Genomic DNA, 16,727 nt, shown 5'->3' on the forward strand with positions numbered 1-16,727 from the left:
GTAAACGCTGAGAGCAGTGGAGAGATGCTCTGACTGCCCCTGCCCCTGTGCTGGTGCTCAGTGTCAGAGCATCTCTGATGGCCGCGAGGAGTAATTGTAGGATAATTCTGCTCAATCCCTGTGGGATGCACAGGATTCTAGCAGGGCTGCCAAATGTGTGAGTGTCATGCCCAGTGCATTAAACTTGTCAGACCTGCTTCAATCCCACTTTATCCCTGAAAATAGGTTCTAAGTGCTGCACAGGTCTCATGCTGGCCCTTTGTTTCTGGGTGAATTTAACTGGTATAAGGAACTTCCATTACCTTCAACGATCATCCCATCAACTGATCAGCTGCAAGATTAGGCATTTGTGCATTCAAACAGCAGAAAGTCTGCATGCCCATGTGAGGGGCATTTTCTTTTAAATAAGGAATACTTATTAAAAAGTCATTGAAACTAGGTCCCACAGTTCACTAAGATCGGCAAGTCCATGGGGAACTGTGCCTTCTGCCACTGATTGTTTTGCTATCCTCCCAACCCACCGTTTGTCTGTTTCGTTCACTTGCTGATGCACCTCATGGTGCCTTCACTAGTAAAAGAAATGTGTTCTTACCACGTTAGTTAACATGTGGAAACTAACACCAGGTAAAATCCTGGTGAAGAGAAGGCAGTCTGTAGTTTTCACATGAGTTAGCAAGTTGAGGGGGAGCCTAGGTTTCACCTTAACCTGTTAACACACCTTAAAAGTGCAGGTTTCAGAGTGGTAGCCGTGTTAGTCTGTGTTAGCAAAAACAATGAGGAGTCCTTGTGGCACCTTAGAGACGAATAAATTTATTTGGGCATAAGCTTTCGTGGGCTACAACCCACTTCATCAGATGCATGGAGTGGAAAATACAGAAGCAGGTATAAATACATGAAAAGATGTGAATTGCCTTACCAAGTGTGAGCTCAGTCTAACGAGACAATTCAATTGACAGCAGGATACCAAGGGAGGAAAAATAACTTTTGAACTGGTAATGAGAGTGGCCCATTTCAGACAGTTGACAAGAAGGTGTGAGTAATAGTAGGAGGAAATTAGTATTGGGGAAATTAGGTTTAGGTTTTGTAATGACCCCACCACCCCCAGTCTTTATTCAGGCCATCAGATTAGGAAAAGGTCTATTTTTTTTCTTCAGCTCCCTGCATTGTCATCACACTGTTCTTGTGTGCTTTTCATAACAAAGGTGAGATGAAATTCAGCACATGATTTTTAGATATTTTCCAAACAATACAAACAGGGTTTTACTGCTTTTTGGGAACAACTGATTACAGCAGATTGTGCAATTACTAGCAAAGCAAACAGAAATCACCTCACTAATCAACAGGGAATACAAATGTAGAAAATTAAAGTAATCACAAGCCATCAATATTTACCTCAGATAAGTTTTTACTTGTCACTTAAAAACAATCAAACACAAGGGCACAATTCAATTCAGTTCTTGATCTGGGGATTGCCGAGTAGCAAGATTTGCTAGTTTCAAATTGCTAATCTCAAAACCGAGGATTGTTAGATTTTTAATGCAAGCAGTCAGACATTCCTTCTAAGTTTAATGTAGAAATCTTAGAACAGAGCATTTCCAACAAACTAATTGGGAAAGTCATGCTTTGTGTCTGATTTCAGCACTCTGTGGAAAATGATGCTTCACTTAGTGACTGAACACCTGTGAGCAGCTCTCAAACTAATACACAGGAAGTTGTCCCCAAAGGAATACAAGTCTCTAAGTACAAGCAAATCAGATCACAGCCAATGGCAACAGCACATTCTGTTACATCTCCATTCACAAAGAAGTGGGATAATCCTCCTGATACAATTTGCTGGCCAGGAGACATAGTAAAACATTATTTCACTTCCACAAGAGCAACTACAAAATCCCAACTAGTGGACCCTATCTGAGTAGCTGACAGCCTGAGTAATCTTGCTGGTTAGCATCTGGCAACAGAGTCAAGTCTCTTTCTCTTTATAGGGTTTTCAAACCATTTTGTAGTTCACTCCAGTTCTGAGCAATATCTGGTGCTATAGTAGCAGAACAGGTTCTCTGAGAAGTGGGGGTGGGACAAACACAATCTTCTCTTCTAGAGTTTCAGTAGGTGACAGTCAGAGGGACAAGGGAAGATGTATGGGTCAAGACCTGTGCATTAGATCTCTTGCATACTAGGTAGGAAGTGTTGGGACCTATGTTGCAGATGACTGTCAATACCTCTAGAAGGAAAAGAACAAGATGCCAGTTTTTCTTGAGAAGGTGATATTTAGACACTTGCTCAAGAAAATGTAGTTATAGAGTCATAGAGTTGAAGGCCAGAAGGGACCACCAGATCTTCTAGTTCGACCTCCTCTATACCACAGGCAACCACCACCACTACCACCCAGCATCCGCACAGTAAACCCAACAATCCAAATTAGACCAAAGTGTTACAGCCCACAAGAGACTAAAGTATTATGTGCCACAAAAAAAGAATAGGAGGAACCAAGGTACACCAATGTCTGAGGCCCTCGCAGTGGCAGAGAAACGATTGAGATATAGCCTGATAATCCTGGCAAGTGACCTACACCTCATGCTGCAGAGGAAGGTGAAAAACTTTCAAGGTCACTGCCAATCTGACCTGGGGGGAAATTCCTTCCCAACCTCACATATGACAAAGAGTTGGACCCTAAACATGTGAGCAAGAACCAGCCACCTAAGCTCATGAGAGACAGAACACTCAGTGCCACCTCAGAACACTAGCCCGCTCCATTCAGTGTCCCATCTCCAGATGTGCCCATCTTTGATGCTTCAGAGGAAGGAGAGCAAAAAACAAAACAAACCCCCCCCACACACCTCAAAATACATTGGAGGAAAAATAAACCCCTTTCTGACTATTCCCTAAACGTGTTTACAGAGCCCAATCATATCCCCTCTCAGCCTTCTTTTGGCTAGGCTAAACAAGCCAAGCTTTTCCAGTCTCTTCTCAAAAGACAGACCTTCCATTCTCCTAATCATCCTCTTTTCTACACCAGATCTAGTTTAAACTCATCTTTCTTGAACATGGGTGACCAGAATTGTATACCATATTCCATATGGGGACTTACCAGTGCCTTGTACAATGGCATTAATACTTCTCTGTCTCTACTGGAAATGCCTGATACATCCTAGGTATCTTAGGATTCCTTATCTTTCTTACACAATGACTTGATGACATTCTGAAATCAAAAAGGCATTTGCCTTTTTCCGTTACATCACATTGGTAGCTCATCAACATCCCATGATCGAACAACACACCAGGGTTTCTCTCCTCCATTGCTTCCAACGCATGAGTCCCCTGCTTATAGCAGGAATTCTTATGATTAGACTCTAAGTGCATGGCCTTAAATTATGTACTATTGAATTTCATCCCATTTCTGTTACTCAGGTCTTCAAGGTTAGCCAGATCTTATTGACGATGCCTCCCAACTTTGTGTCATCAGCAAAGTTCATTAGTGGGCTGCTACTTTTTGTGCCAAGTCATTAATAAAAATAACTGAGTAAGATTGGTCCCAAAACCAATCCTTCAGAAACTCCACTAGTCACCTCCCATTCCGATAATTCACCTTTTAGCACAATCCATTGCCTTCTCCCTTTTAGCCAGTTCCTTATCCACAATTCTTGTATTGATCCCCCATCTTCCTTAATTTAAGTAATAATTTCCCATGTGGCACAGTGTCAAACGCTTTCCTGAAGTCCAAGTATATTAGATCTACTGCTTCCCCTTACCTAAAAAAATCACTTATTTTTTCAAAGGAGAAAATGAGGTTAGTCTGGCATAATATACCTTTGGTAAATCCATGTTGCATTACATCTCCCCTTCACAATTTGTTCCAAAGTCTTGCATAATACTGAGGTTAAACTAACAGGTTTGTAATTGCTGGATCACTACCCTACCCCTTCTTAAATATAGATACAACATTATCTATCCTCTAGTTATAAGGTACTACCCCCAAATAAATACATATATTAAATCCTTGCTACTGGACTAGCAATTTCATGTGCCAGTTTTCCAGTATTCTGGGATGGAAATTATCCTGTCCCCCTGATGTGAGTACATTAAACTCTAAGATTTTTTTTTCCACCTCAGATGTGGTAATTTCCATTTCTGTACATTCATTTCCAATAACCAACCTGCCTTCATGCCCTTGGTCCATATTATCATCCTTACTGAAAACTGAGGCAAAGTATTTATTTAGTTTTGGACCCACACTGAGATTACCTTTAATCTCCTTCCCATTCGTTCATCTCTTGACTGAGGCAGTCTCTCCAACTATCACTTGTCTCAGAAAAAAAGAACAAGGTGTATATCTGGCACCTTAGAGACTAACAAATTTATTTGAGCATAAGCATTCGTGGGCTAAAACCCACTTCATCAGATGCATGCAATAGAAAATACAGTAGTAAGATATATATATATATATACATACACACATACACACACACACACACACAGAACATGAAAAAATGGGTGTTGCCATACCCACTATAATGAGAATGATCAGTTAAGGTGAGCTATTATCAGCAGGAGAAAAAAAAACAAAAAAACCTTTTGTAGTAATAACCAGCAATGCCCCTCTGCCATGTACATTGGCCAAACCAGACAGTCTCTATGTAAAAAAATAAATGAACACAAATCAGATGTCAAGAATTATAACATTCAAAAACCAGCTGGAGAACACTTCAATCTCCCTGGTCACTCGATTACAGGCCTAAAAGTGGCAATACTACAACAAAAAAAACTTCAAAAACAGACTCCAACGAGAAATTGCTGAATTGGAATTAATTTGCAAACTGGACACCATTAAATTAGGCTTGAATAAAGATTGGGAGTGGATGGGTCATTACACAAAGTAAAACTAATTCCCCATGCTTATTTTTCCCCCCTACTGTTACTCACACCTTCTTGTCAACTGTTGGAAATGGGCCATTCTGATCATCACTACAAAGATTTTTTGTGTGTTTTTTTTCTCCTGCTGATAATAGCTCACCTTAACTAATGCCACAAGTACTCCTTGTTCTTTTTGCTGATACAGACTAACACAGCTACCACTCTGAAACTTGTCTCAGACAGAAATTTGTGGAGAAAGACATCTTTGTCTACACTCAATTTGTTTTAAGCCAGGGCATAAAACACAGCAGTGGACAACTGACGAATGTCTTGGAATGAGCTTCCCATTGATACAACTGATCCTGCAGGCTCTGGTTGCTGCTGCCATTTGGACTCTTTAATGAAGAAGCTGGTGCCACATTTCCCAGTCAACATCGCAAAGCTGAATAAAGGGTGTGGAGATCACGCCTGGTGGAAGCTGGTTCTAAACTGGCTGCCTGAGTCAACCATCAGGATTCTTTCATTTTCTTACACAATGACTTGATGACATTCTGAAGTCAAACCCATTCAGCCTTTGCTTTTGCTCTTGACAAACATGTCGTTGAAAACCCAGATTGTAGCCTCACCTTTTTCTGAGCTCCAACTGCAGTGAGCATCTCCATGGATGACGTTTGAAGGGCTGAGGAAGCACTGAGCTGGCAGTGGTCAGCACTGATGACCTGAAACAATGCCACCCTTCACCAGATGACAAACCGAGTAAGACTTCAGTCTTTTAACGCTTTGATGACCTTACACAGTTCAGAACAGAAAGCAATTTGATTGCTTGGTTATAATAAGAGCTTTTTGCTTGAATTGGGCTAATTTCGGCCCATTCACGGCTTTGATCAAAGTCAGAGGTGCACTTTTGTCAGCAGAAGCTGATGGTTCATCTCAAGTTCAGCAGTGTCTGCTGTCTGCAGTCCCATTTTCATCTGAAGAGAGGCAGGAAGTTTTGGTATAGCCACCTTCCTTCAACCAAGAAAAGATCCAGATTGCAGTCCATAAGCTGAAGTCAGGGATGGCACCAGGGATTTATAACATCACATCTGAGTTGCTGAAGATAGGTGAAAGTATCATTGCACTGTGGCTGCATAGGCTCTGCCAGACCACTTAGCGCACTACTATCACCCACAATGACATTATTAAGGTGTTGTTCTGCTTCTGTTCAAAAAGGCCGATAAGGCAGACAATAGAGGTGTTAGGCTGTTGTCAGTCCCGGGAAAGTCTTCACTTCTGTGTTAACACCTCGAATCAGTAATGAACTTTGTGGCACACGTTGGGATAACTCAGTGCAGCTTTAGATCTGGTTGTTCCACTGTCAACCAGATCTTCAGTTTGAAACAGCTTTGTGAAAAGATGACTGAATTTAATAAGCCATGCACAACACTTGTTATAAAATTTAGCCTGACCTCTGATTCAGAGCATTGAGAAAGTTTGTGGGATCTGATGAGGCGATTCAGTGTACCTGGGGAGATAATGTCATTGAAAAAAGAGCTCTATAATGGAATGGAAAGTTGCGCCTGAGCCAATGGCAAACACATGGCATGGTTTCCTATCTCCCCAGGAGTTTGGCAAGGCTAGGTTCTGTCACCATCATTAATTAGTTAATGGATAAGGTTGAGGAGGCAGCCGTCAGTGATGTTGAGCTGAACACCATTTTGCTTCAAGATCTTGAATAAGCTGATGGAACTGTCTTGTTGGCTCAGCCTGGTGAAAGGCTGAACCTGATGGCTGATCTAGTTGGGTAAGAAGTAGTACACAATGGTCTGGTGTTTAATCCAGATGAAACTCAGTCCCTGGTCATTACCATCAAGCAACCTCTAGATTACAACCAGATCAGTATTACCCTGTCTGGGCCAGACATCGAGCAGGTGGCAACCATCAGATGTATGGGCAGTGACACAGACCGTACTTCAGCAGCCTTTATGGGGATGTTGCAACAATAAGCTTGCTACAAAGCTGCAAATCTATAGAATGGCAGTTATACCAACTCTATTACACAGAAGTTAACTGTGGGCACTGATGAAAGCAGAAGAACATCGAACTGATGTTTTCGATTCTTGTTATCTCCATCAGCTGCTCCATATCAAGTGGCAGGACAAGATAGAAATGAGGATATTTAAAGCCAAACCCAGCAATTGCCTCCATCAGCATGTTTGGTTTTGGTGGCTTTCTTGGTATGGATATATTATTAGAATGGAAAACCAGCAAATTCCACAATGATTGCCGCCACAGAGCTGGTGATCATGTGGGTGCCAAAATCTTCGGTGGTGTGTTAAGATTGCCAGTTATGGACATAAACTGAATATCCAGCCAGACCACCTTAATGACCTAGCTAGAGATCTAGGTGGTTCTCAATCATGGAGACCATGATCTTTTGGGATTTGCCAGGATGATGATGATGATATTACAGAAGCTGCATTGGTGATGACTGGTTGATGATCTTCTGGAGATGGATGAAGATTATTTGCTTGTGCTGATATAATAAACTGACACAGATAGATACCATTGACTATGTGGATTTGTTGAGTGCACTGCAGATGTTTACAGAAGTTGAAAAAGTGACTATTCCTTTTTTTTGAGCATTCCCAGAGATAGATTAGGGCAATTATTCATCTTTTCCAAAAAGTCTCTCATGAAAGGTTCTCTAGGGTACTGTTCTGTTCCCTCCTTGTACAATGTGTGCATAGATCCATTGGGGTCTCATTAGTGAGGAAGTTACTGATTGAAGTTCCCTAAGTATTTGAATGACACCAGTCTCTAGACTGTCATTTTTTTTTGTGAATCTGCTAGTGGAATGGAATGGCATATGCAGTGTCAATAAAACTTGGATTATGGATTAGAGCTAGCTGGCTGAAACTCAAACTAGGTAAGACTGAGATAATGTTACTAGATTGGTGAAAACAACTGAAAGGAACATCAAGCACTACAAAAACATACATGGTTGATGGAGTATACCTGCTCCAGTAAAAATTCACAGCATTGGGTTTTGTTGTATCTTCAGCTGTTTCTGGATGCCTACATATAGAGCTGGGCAAACACCCTCAAAAAAACCATTCACAAACGTTTATTTGAATTCCACACAGTTCCTAGCTTTGGCCATGTTCATGCTCCTTTATTAATCTGCTATGTTTGAACAAGAATATTTTGATAAATTAGATGTACTCAAATCAGCAGGGCCTGATGTAATATATCCTAGAGTACTTAAGGAACTATCTGATATTATCTTTGATAATTCATGGAGGATGGGTGAGGTCCCAGAGGACTGGAGAAGGACAAATATAGTACCTAACTTCTATACCTGGAAAGATGCTGGAACAAATTATTAATCAATTTGTAAAAGCCTAGAGGATAAAAGAGTTATAAGTAATAGCAAACATGGATTTGTTGAAAACAAGTCATGCCAAACCAATCTAATTTCTTTCTTTTGATAGGGTTACTGGCCGAGTGGATGTCACATTTCTTGATTTCATTAAGGCTTTTGACACAGTCCCACATGACATTCCTATAAGAACACTAGGAAAATGTGGTCAAGATGCAATTACTATATGGTGGACGCACATCTGGTTGAAAGACCATACTTAAAGAGTAGTTATCAATGGTTTGCTGTCAAACTGGGAGGATATATCCAGTGGGGTCCTGCAGGAGTTTGTCCTGTGTCCAGTTTTAATGACTTGCATAATAGAGTGGAACATATGGTTTTAAAACTTGTGGATGATATCACCCTGGGAGGGGTTGCTAGCACTTTCGAGGAGAGGATTAGAATTCAAAATGACCGTGACAAATTGGAGAATTGGTTTGAAATCAACAAAATGGAATTCAATGAAGGCAAGTGCAAAGTACTACACTTGGGAAGAAAAAAAATCAAATGAACATCTACAAAATGGGTAATAACTGGCTATGCAGTAGTACTGCTGAAAAGAATCTGGGGGTTATAGGGAATCACAAATTGAATGTGAGCCAGCAATGTGATGAAGTTGCAAAAAAAGGCTATTCTCTGATGTATTAATAGGAGTGTCATATGTCATATGTCTTGGAGGTAACTGTCTGCTCTACTCTGCAGTGGTGAGGCCTCTGCTGGAGTACTGTGTCCAGTTCTGGGTGCCACACTTTAAGAAAGATATGGACAAACTGGAATGAGTGCAGAGGAGAGCAAGAAAAAGGATATAAGGTGTAGAAAACCTGACCTATGAGGAAAGGTTAAAAAGACTGGGAATGTTTAATCTTGGGAAAAGAAGACTGAGGAGGGACCTGATAGCCGTCAAATATATTTATTAAGGGCTGTTATAAAGAGGACATTGATCAGCTGTTCTCCACATCCACTGAAGGTAGGACAAGAAGTAATGGGCTTAATCTGCAGCACTGGAGATTTAGGTTAGATATTAAAAAAAACTTTCTAATTATAAAGATAGTTAAGCATTGGAACAGGCTTCAAAGGGAAATTGCAGAATCCCTATCATTGGAGGTTTTTAAGAACATGTTAGACAACCAGTTGTCAAGGATGGTCTAGGTGTATGTGCTCCAGCCTCAGTAAGGGATGCTGAACTAGATGATCTCTTGAGGTCCCTTCCATTCCTACTGTTCTATGATTCTAAGTTTTTGTTTGTATAAATGGCTATTCTTTGTGTGAGTGTATGTATATACATCCGAACAAGGGTAATTGCACATTAACACTGTTTCTAACTGGTGCAAATGAAAATGATATTCACACCTATTCAAGCTTCAGACCTTTTACAATCTCTGAATATATTCCTAGTTGAGAACAACTGTGAGTTTACACTGGCCATCATCCTGCAGCATCTGCACACAGAAATCCATGTTCACTGTAAATTGACTGCATTAGATTTGTCTTTAGTAGAACACTTGCAAACGACGTAGGTGTATCCAGTATTTAAGTAGACTCTTGGAAAGTTCCCTCCCATCAGTCCTACTGAGTGTGCTTTTTGGTCATTTTCCCCAACAAATCTGTTGCTATGCTGTTAACATGGTCTTATTGTATTGCAATGTGTTTTAAAACCCTTTTTAATTTTTTTATTTGTTAAATTGGCACACTCCTTTGAGATGTTTTGAGGCCCATTATCAGAGATCATCCTTCAGGATTCTATATCTGGCAAAAATAGCCTCAAGTATATGGATTAATGTAGAATTTTTGGTGTCCAGGCTTTGATATCCAGAATCTAGATCCAAAATTACTAATCCATAATTATGAGATAGTCATTGCTCTTCCACGGGCACAAATCAGTGTCAAAGGTCTGTCACAGAGCTGAATAAGTACCTCAAAAACATTCCACAAATATTTGCTTAAATAATGAATGGGACATGATATACATCCCCTTTTTGTTCTTATATTTAGATTCTAGTGAGCTAATTTCCTAGCAGAAATGTTTGTAGAAATAGAATTTTAAATGAATATCAGTGAATATTTGCTGAAAGAAAATTCTGAACTGGTTGTGTAAGTATTGGAAAATTGATTGTAAGAGTTACATTAGTACAACCAGAAAACACAGATGATACCATGTGACTGACATCTCCAATGAAAAAATCAGCCAGCACAGCTTGAATTTTGAATATTAACAATAAACTGCTTATGAGCAATTGGGAAATCAAGAATTAAGTGATTAATTCTGAATAACAAGTACAACTGAGAAAGTCAGACAAATGGCTCATCTATTTCTTTGGAACAGTTAATTCATCCTTTCAGTCCCCGATTCAGTTCAGTGGCAGTAGATTTGGTTCTCAAAGGACAGAAGAAATTAAAATTAAAAGGAAAAAATTGCATAGGAAAATCAGAGTCATACAGCGAGGGTAAACAATATAGGTTGGAGAGGAGCATCTTGTTAAAACCTTCAAAAAAATAGTGCAGGACTGTCATAAACATCATTGGAAAATGAGTTGGGGATCAGAAAGAGGTAAGAGGATAGCTGCCAACTGGGAACCCTATAGACAAGTGACTTCCTTGGGTCAGTTAAGTAACTTGACTGTCTCAAGTAAGAGGCAATTTTTGGTTAACTAAATGGATTTGCAAAAGCAAAACTTAAAATATATTTTAAGACACCAAAATGTCTAGATCACCAGAAAGACTTGAGAGTAACTGTTCAGTGTGACATACTGTTATATGTACAAACCCCATTATTCAAAGGGAGATCTGTACATAGACTTTCTAGGTCAGATGCTGACTTTGGATTCACAAGTAACTCTTATTAAATGAGAGGTTTACACATGGAGGACAGAATTTTGACTTGGGCACTCAGTTTTACTCCCTTTGGCATTAATTAAATGCCACACATGTAACACTATAATAAGTATATATTTATAACAACTGTGAAACTCACTTGAAACTGTTTATAATGAAGCTGCATTAAAGCTCCAAATTGTTCCAATGCATTCAGTGTGCAAATTGAAATTCTTCTTACTAAGACCCTGTGTTTATAGTAGTGATAATACTCAGCACTCATGTGGTACTTCCTATTTTCCAAAGCACTTTACAAATATTGACTTCTGTAATTAAACCTCTGAATGCCCATGAAGAATTATAGGTAATTTCTGTTATCCCCATTCCGCAGATGGCAAAACCAAGGCAGAAATGTTATGTGACTTGACCAAATCCACAGATGGGAGCCATTCTCAGGATTATAACTCAGGAGTTGGTGGTCAAACTAATCTTGTGGTCAAACCATTAAACCATGCCTTGCTCTGTCATTGAAGCTATTCTGTGAAAAATAAATGCATTCTCTTTAAGAGGTTTCTCAGAATATATAGGAGGAAGAGAGAGAGGTATAATTTAATGAACTTGATGAAATTTATTAAAGCTCTTGGGAAGCCCTGATCAAGCAATGCATGTAAGCACCTTCATAACATTAAACATGTGAGTAGCCCAACGAAGTGCTTTCTTGGATTGGAGTCAAAGAAATTACAGCTATCCCTAGACACAAGGTTCTGGTGTAAAATGGAAAAACAGCATTTGTTAAAAGTAAATAAATGACATGTGTGTAGAGCTTCATCAGCCTTAGACTCAAATATGTCAAGCTAGTAAAAGCGCCAAGGAGATAATTGTGACAATTAACCCATTTTTAATACAATCTAATTAAAAATTCCTGCACATATGTAAAAAAACAGAAGCCTTGGCCCAGTGTATTTAGTCTTTAGTGAATTCACCACCCATGTTCATCAGCTGCCAGATATGGGCTCAAAGCCCACATCCAAGCACTCTGGTACTTTGGGATCTACATGGTTTGCAGCTGGTCCTTATCTGTACCAGCACCCAAAGACCCTGAACTTGGCGGGAAGAAAGGGTAAAAATCTGGATTTATCATTCTTGTAGTGTGGGCTTGCCTTTATTCGGCCTTGCTGTCTAGTTTTAAGGATTTCCCTGTCAGGAAAACTAAGAATGGCAAATTTCAATATCTGAAGGCATGAGGGAATCAGATTCTTTTGTAAGACTTTGAACTGGAGAAGCCACTTTCAGTCCTAAAAAACTTTTCACGCCTTCATCTCCTGGACTCCTTCACTGGTAAATACTTGGGAGATGGTACTGGACATGTTGTTATGTACCTCTGGCAGCCTCCCTAGGAAACCATGCCAGGGGATAGCTTCTCTAATCTGCTGAAAGCCTAGTGGGCTGAGGTCATGTGCCGCACAGTCAGAGGTAACCAGACCTGGTGCGAGCCTGGAGTGTGGAATGAGATAGGAAATGCTAAGAGACAGAGTGAGTTCTTATGACTGAAAATGAAGTGTGACTTAAATTAGCACAGTAACACCTCTGCGTAATGATACAAAGCTGTTTTTCATTTTGGCACCCTGGTTGCCAGAGGATGCTCAATGACATACCAAGCCTTGCATTTTACATCTAGGTTCATGTAAGATTGTTTCTTACCCTCAGAACGATGCCTGTCATTTTACAAGTGCAAGTACTGGCAGACCTAACAGGACAGAGAGGGAGCCTGGTTAACATTAACAGATGAAGGTCATTTTATTTATGCCAATAAAGTAGAAAGGGAAATGTAGTAATATGTTTGCTATTATGCTACACTGAGATTTCTCCATGGCAAATGAATTCACATAAGTACTTCTGCTGATTGTTTCACATTGAAAGGAGCAGTTAGTCATAACAGCTTGTAAACATCTTAAGTCATCACTATGAATTTGAATGTCATCTAACTTCATCTACATTCCTGCATGGTGCATAATCAACACAACGAACATAATATTTCAGAAGTGATACTTACATCTACAATTAGAAAGTCAAGCCAACACCAGGCATTGGTGAAATATTTCTTGAAGCCGTAAGCCACCCATTTCAGAAGCATCTCCAGGACAAAGATGTAAGTGAAAATTTTGTCAGCATATTCCAACATGGTTTTAATGTTTTTTCTCTCTTCAAGGTAAATATCTTCAAATGCCTGGAAGTACAAAGCATTGCTTTACAACTGCTCTGCAGTACTGCAGTGGAAAATGTTCATATTATAGTGCAAGTCTACAGTATTGTTTGATTTGATGTCACTTATACCAGAAGCCATAGTAAATGTATATTTTGTATTTTTAAATGTAATGAGTAACTATCTGTTTTCCTGTAGGCAATTCTTCTTGATGAAGATGCACTTAAAACTGTATCTTGGTAGCCAAGCAGAAATATTAGGATTTACATAATGCAGGTATCTTTTCTGGATAACCCGACTGTTAAATAGAAGGAAATCCTAGGCATGAAGGCTGTATTCATTTCCTTTTATTTTTATACAGCAAATTGATTTTGGGGGAGATTTTCAAAAGCATTGATGTGGCAACAGGAGTTGTGCTTCTAAATCCCTTATGCACTTTTGAAAATCTTTGTAACTGAGTGACTGCCTCCCATGCATGCCCTCGTGGCCTGAGGTGCCCTGCCTCAGTTTCCTTCTTCTTCAAGGGGCTTCTCAAATAAACTCCACACAGGCTTTTTGAGTATTAATAGCTTGTTAGAGGGTTAATTTATTACAAAACATTCCAAAACCATTTTCCAGATTTCCCCAGCACAGTCCAAACAGTATATTCAATCTGATCAAGTCAGAAGAGTTTTTACACCAGTGTTATCAATGCATTATCATATGGCCCCTTCACTCTAGGAGACCATGTTTTTTAAGGAATAGAGCATAGAGCAGGGGACAGGTAATTAGGGTGATTTCTCGTTTTATTCCTTACCCTATCACTGACTGGCTATGTGACCTTGGCTAAGCTAGTTAACCCTTATTTCTAGTTTACATATCTGTACATTGGGGATAATAATACTTCTTTCCCAGGCCTGTTGATTGGTTTAGTTAACATTTGTAAAATGTTTTGAGATCCAAGGAAAAAGCGCTATGCTGCACAGAGCTAGTGCAAACTATTACTACCCCATTCAACATCTATTGAAGATATGAAATAATAGGCATGGCAAAAATAAAATAAACACATAGGGTTTTGCTCATAATTTAACTTTTTTTCCCTGAGAAAATATTTTTAAATTAACCAGATATTAAGCAGTAGGACACTGATATTTTATATTCTAAATTTACAATACTCTCTTGTGTTTGAACTGGTTTAGCAATGGAGAGCTTTTAGCACGTTGTTTCTAAATAACAAAATAAGGCCCCCATCCTGCAAAGACATCTGCGTATGCTTAACTTTACATCTGCAAGGAGTCCCGTTGACTTCAGTAGTGTTCCTCATAGGAGTAAAGTCACCCATGTGCAGAAGTGCTTGCAGGATCAGGGCCTAAATGAACAATTGCAAATGTGCTGATCTTTTTTTACCTGAACGTGGATTGTGGGGAACACAAAAGGGAAAGAAAAACTGGGGATGAATGAATGGTACAGTAATCAATTCCAAACCCAGTCCGTGTATACAGAGGCTGTATCATTGTTCCAGATACAGTAGCAAACCGGTTCATCAGCCCAATACACATAAGCCAAAAGTCGAATGCTAGCATTCAGAACAGCCAAAGATTCTCATCCTACTTTGCATAAAAGATAATTTGAGTATGGGGTGAAACCTCTGTGGCAGAGGATCCCAAAGTAGAACTCAGGGCAATAATCATCCAGCCAGAATTGATTGAGTTTGGTAATATCACATGTATGGAAGGAATAAAGGTGTAGTTCTCAATCCTTTCCATACGGTAATCCCATTTTACAACAGAAAAAATATTTTCAGATCTCTCCCTTTCCCCGCCAGCATAAGAGAAAGGGAGGGTGGGCCCGACCTTCCTGGACTGCTTCTGAACCCCGTACTCTAAGGAACATTTGGGTCACGCATTAAGAAAGAGATTCATGTCCCTCTGAGCTAGTGAAAGCCAGCAAAGGGCAACCTCCCAACATTCCTTCGGAATGCAACAGTCCGGTCCTCAAGAAACCGACACGTGAGGAAGACAATCTTCACAATTACTGCTCCATCTCTGAGCTCCCCTAACTCATGTGGTGTTTGGCTGCCATTGGACTACTCATGGAGTAAAGTACTACTGCATGGGAGGAAGAGTGGAAGGGTCTGGCCTTAAGTTTTTAGTTAATATCTTTGTAAAATGTTGAGACAAGACAGTGAATTTACCAAGGGATAAGACAAGTTTTATTCCCAAACTAACCATCTTTAGGGAAATAAGCAGCAAAGGGTGAGTTTTCCTGAAGTGGAATGTAACTAGCCCATCATCTCCTTCCTTTAGATACACATACACTTTAAACCTAATGAGAGATTATGCTAAATTTACCAGTGTGCCGCTGCTTAGCAGGATCATGAATATGATGAAAGTTTCGAACCAGTTGTGCTCAACTATTCTGTAGCAGGTTTTCCTCAGCCTCCACCAAATTTTGCCTGCAAATGTTGTGGTGTCCACTGAACAGCAAGGGAAGAATCGGACACAGACTGAAAGGGGGAAAAAAAAAGAAACAGTCAAGAATATTTAATGCCCAGGGACCACCATGTGTATTTCTCAGACCTGAGAATATTAGAAAGCTCCGAGATGCTGCAAACTCTTTCCTCTTTCTTTTTTCTGTCATCCTCTTCTCCGTTTCTCCTTATCTACTCCTGCTTCTACCCCAGTACCAAAGAACGATCAAAACCACTTAAAGATGTCAGTTCTTTCTGGAGCTTCCTTCCACTAGTTTTTAATCGTGTTGGGAGTACTGGTAATGCTTTACCAGTGCTACCAGGCCTATCATGCTATGTTGTCTAGTCACAAACAGTGTAGCAGGATCGATCTAATGATTCTTGGCGGTATATTACCAGTACTCTCAATACCATTCTCAGCTTTGGTGATGGCAGATTCCTGGCATGAAGGTACCACAGAAGTTATTAATTAAAAAAAAAAGACAATTTGATCAAAGGGAGGTGAGGGTAGGTTGTTCCGAAGTACAAAGGTCTCAGGCCTCAGACAGAAAGTGTGGCCCAGTGGTTAGGGTACCAGCCTAGAACTCAAGAGAGCTGAGTTCAAATGTGCTCTACCACAGGTTTTCTGTGTGACTTTGGGCAAGTCACTTCGGCTTTGCCTACACTAGAAAATTAGGTCGGCATAACTATGTCACTCAGGGGTCTGAAAAATCCACACCTCTGAACAGCATAGTTAAACCCACCTATGTCCCTGTATAGACTGAAGAATTCTTCTGTCAACCTAGCTACCACCTCTCAAGGAGGTGGATTACCTCCTGTGATGAGGGAACCCTCCTTTCAACTGTAGACAAGCCCTTTGACTCTCAGGGCCTCAGTTCCCTATCTGTGAAGGGGGGATAATAGTACTTCCCTACCTCATAGGGGTATTGTGAGGATAAATACATTCAAGACTGTGAAGCACTCAGATACTAAAGAAAAGAAGGTCCATATAAGTACCTAAAATAGATACAAAGTGT

General features: G+C 40.0%; 1 protein-coding gene across 13 annotated transcripts in view; it reads right to left on the bottom strand.

The window, feature by feature from the left end:
- Nucleotides 1-16,727, bottom strand: part of LOC125631202 (sodium channel protein type 5 subunit alpha-like) — a 328,900-nt gene that overhangs the window by 55,136 nt on the left and 257,037 nt on the right. For all 13 annotated transcript variants that reach the window (XM_075126008.1, XM_075126015.1, XM_075126014.1 and 10 more), the window contains 2 exons: nucleotides 15,593-15,747; nucleotides 13,113-13,286 (listed from right to left, as the gene is read on the bottom strand). In XM_075126008.1, coding sequence (XP_074982109.1) covers nucleotides 13,113-13,286; nucleotides 15,593-15,747 — 329 coding nt within the window. The remainder of the gene's footprint in view (nucleotides 1-13,112; nucleotides 13,287-15,592; nucleotides 15,748-16,727) is intronic.

Source organism: Caretta caretta, chromosome 2 (assembly GCF_965140235.1).
Source record: "Caretta caretta isolate rCarCar2 chromosome 2, rCarCar1.hap1, whole genome shotgun sequence".
In the NCBI taxonomy this organism is placed as follows: domain Eukaryota; kingdom Metazoa; phylum Chordata; order Testudines; family Cheloniidae; genus Caretta; species Caretta caretta.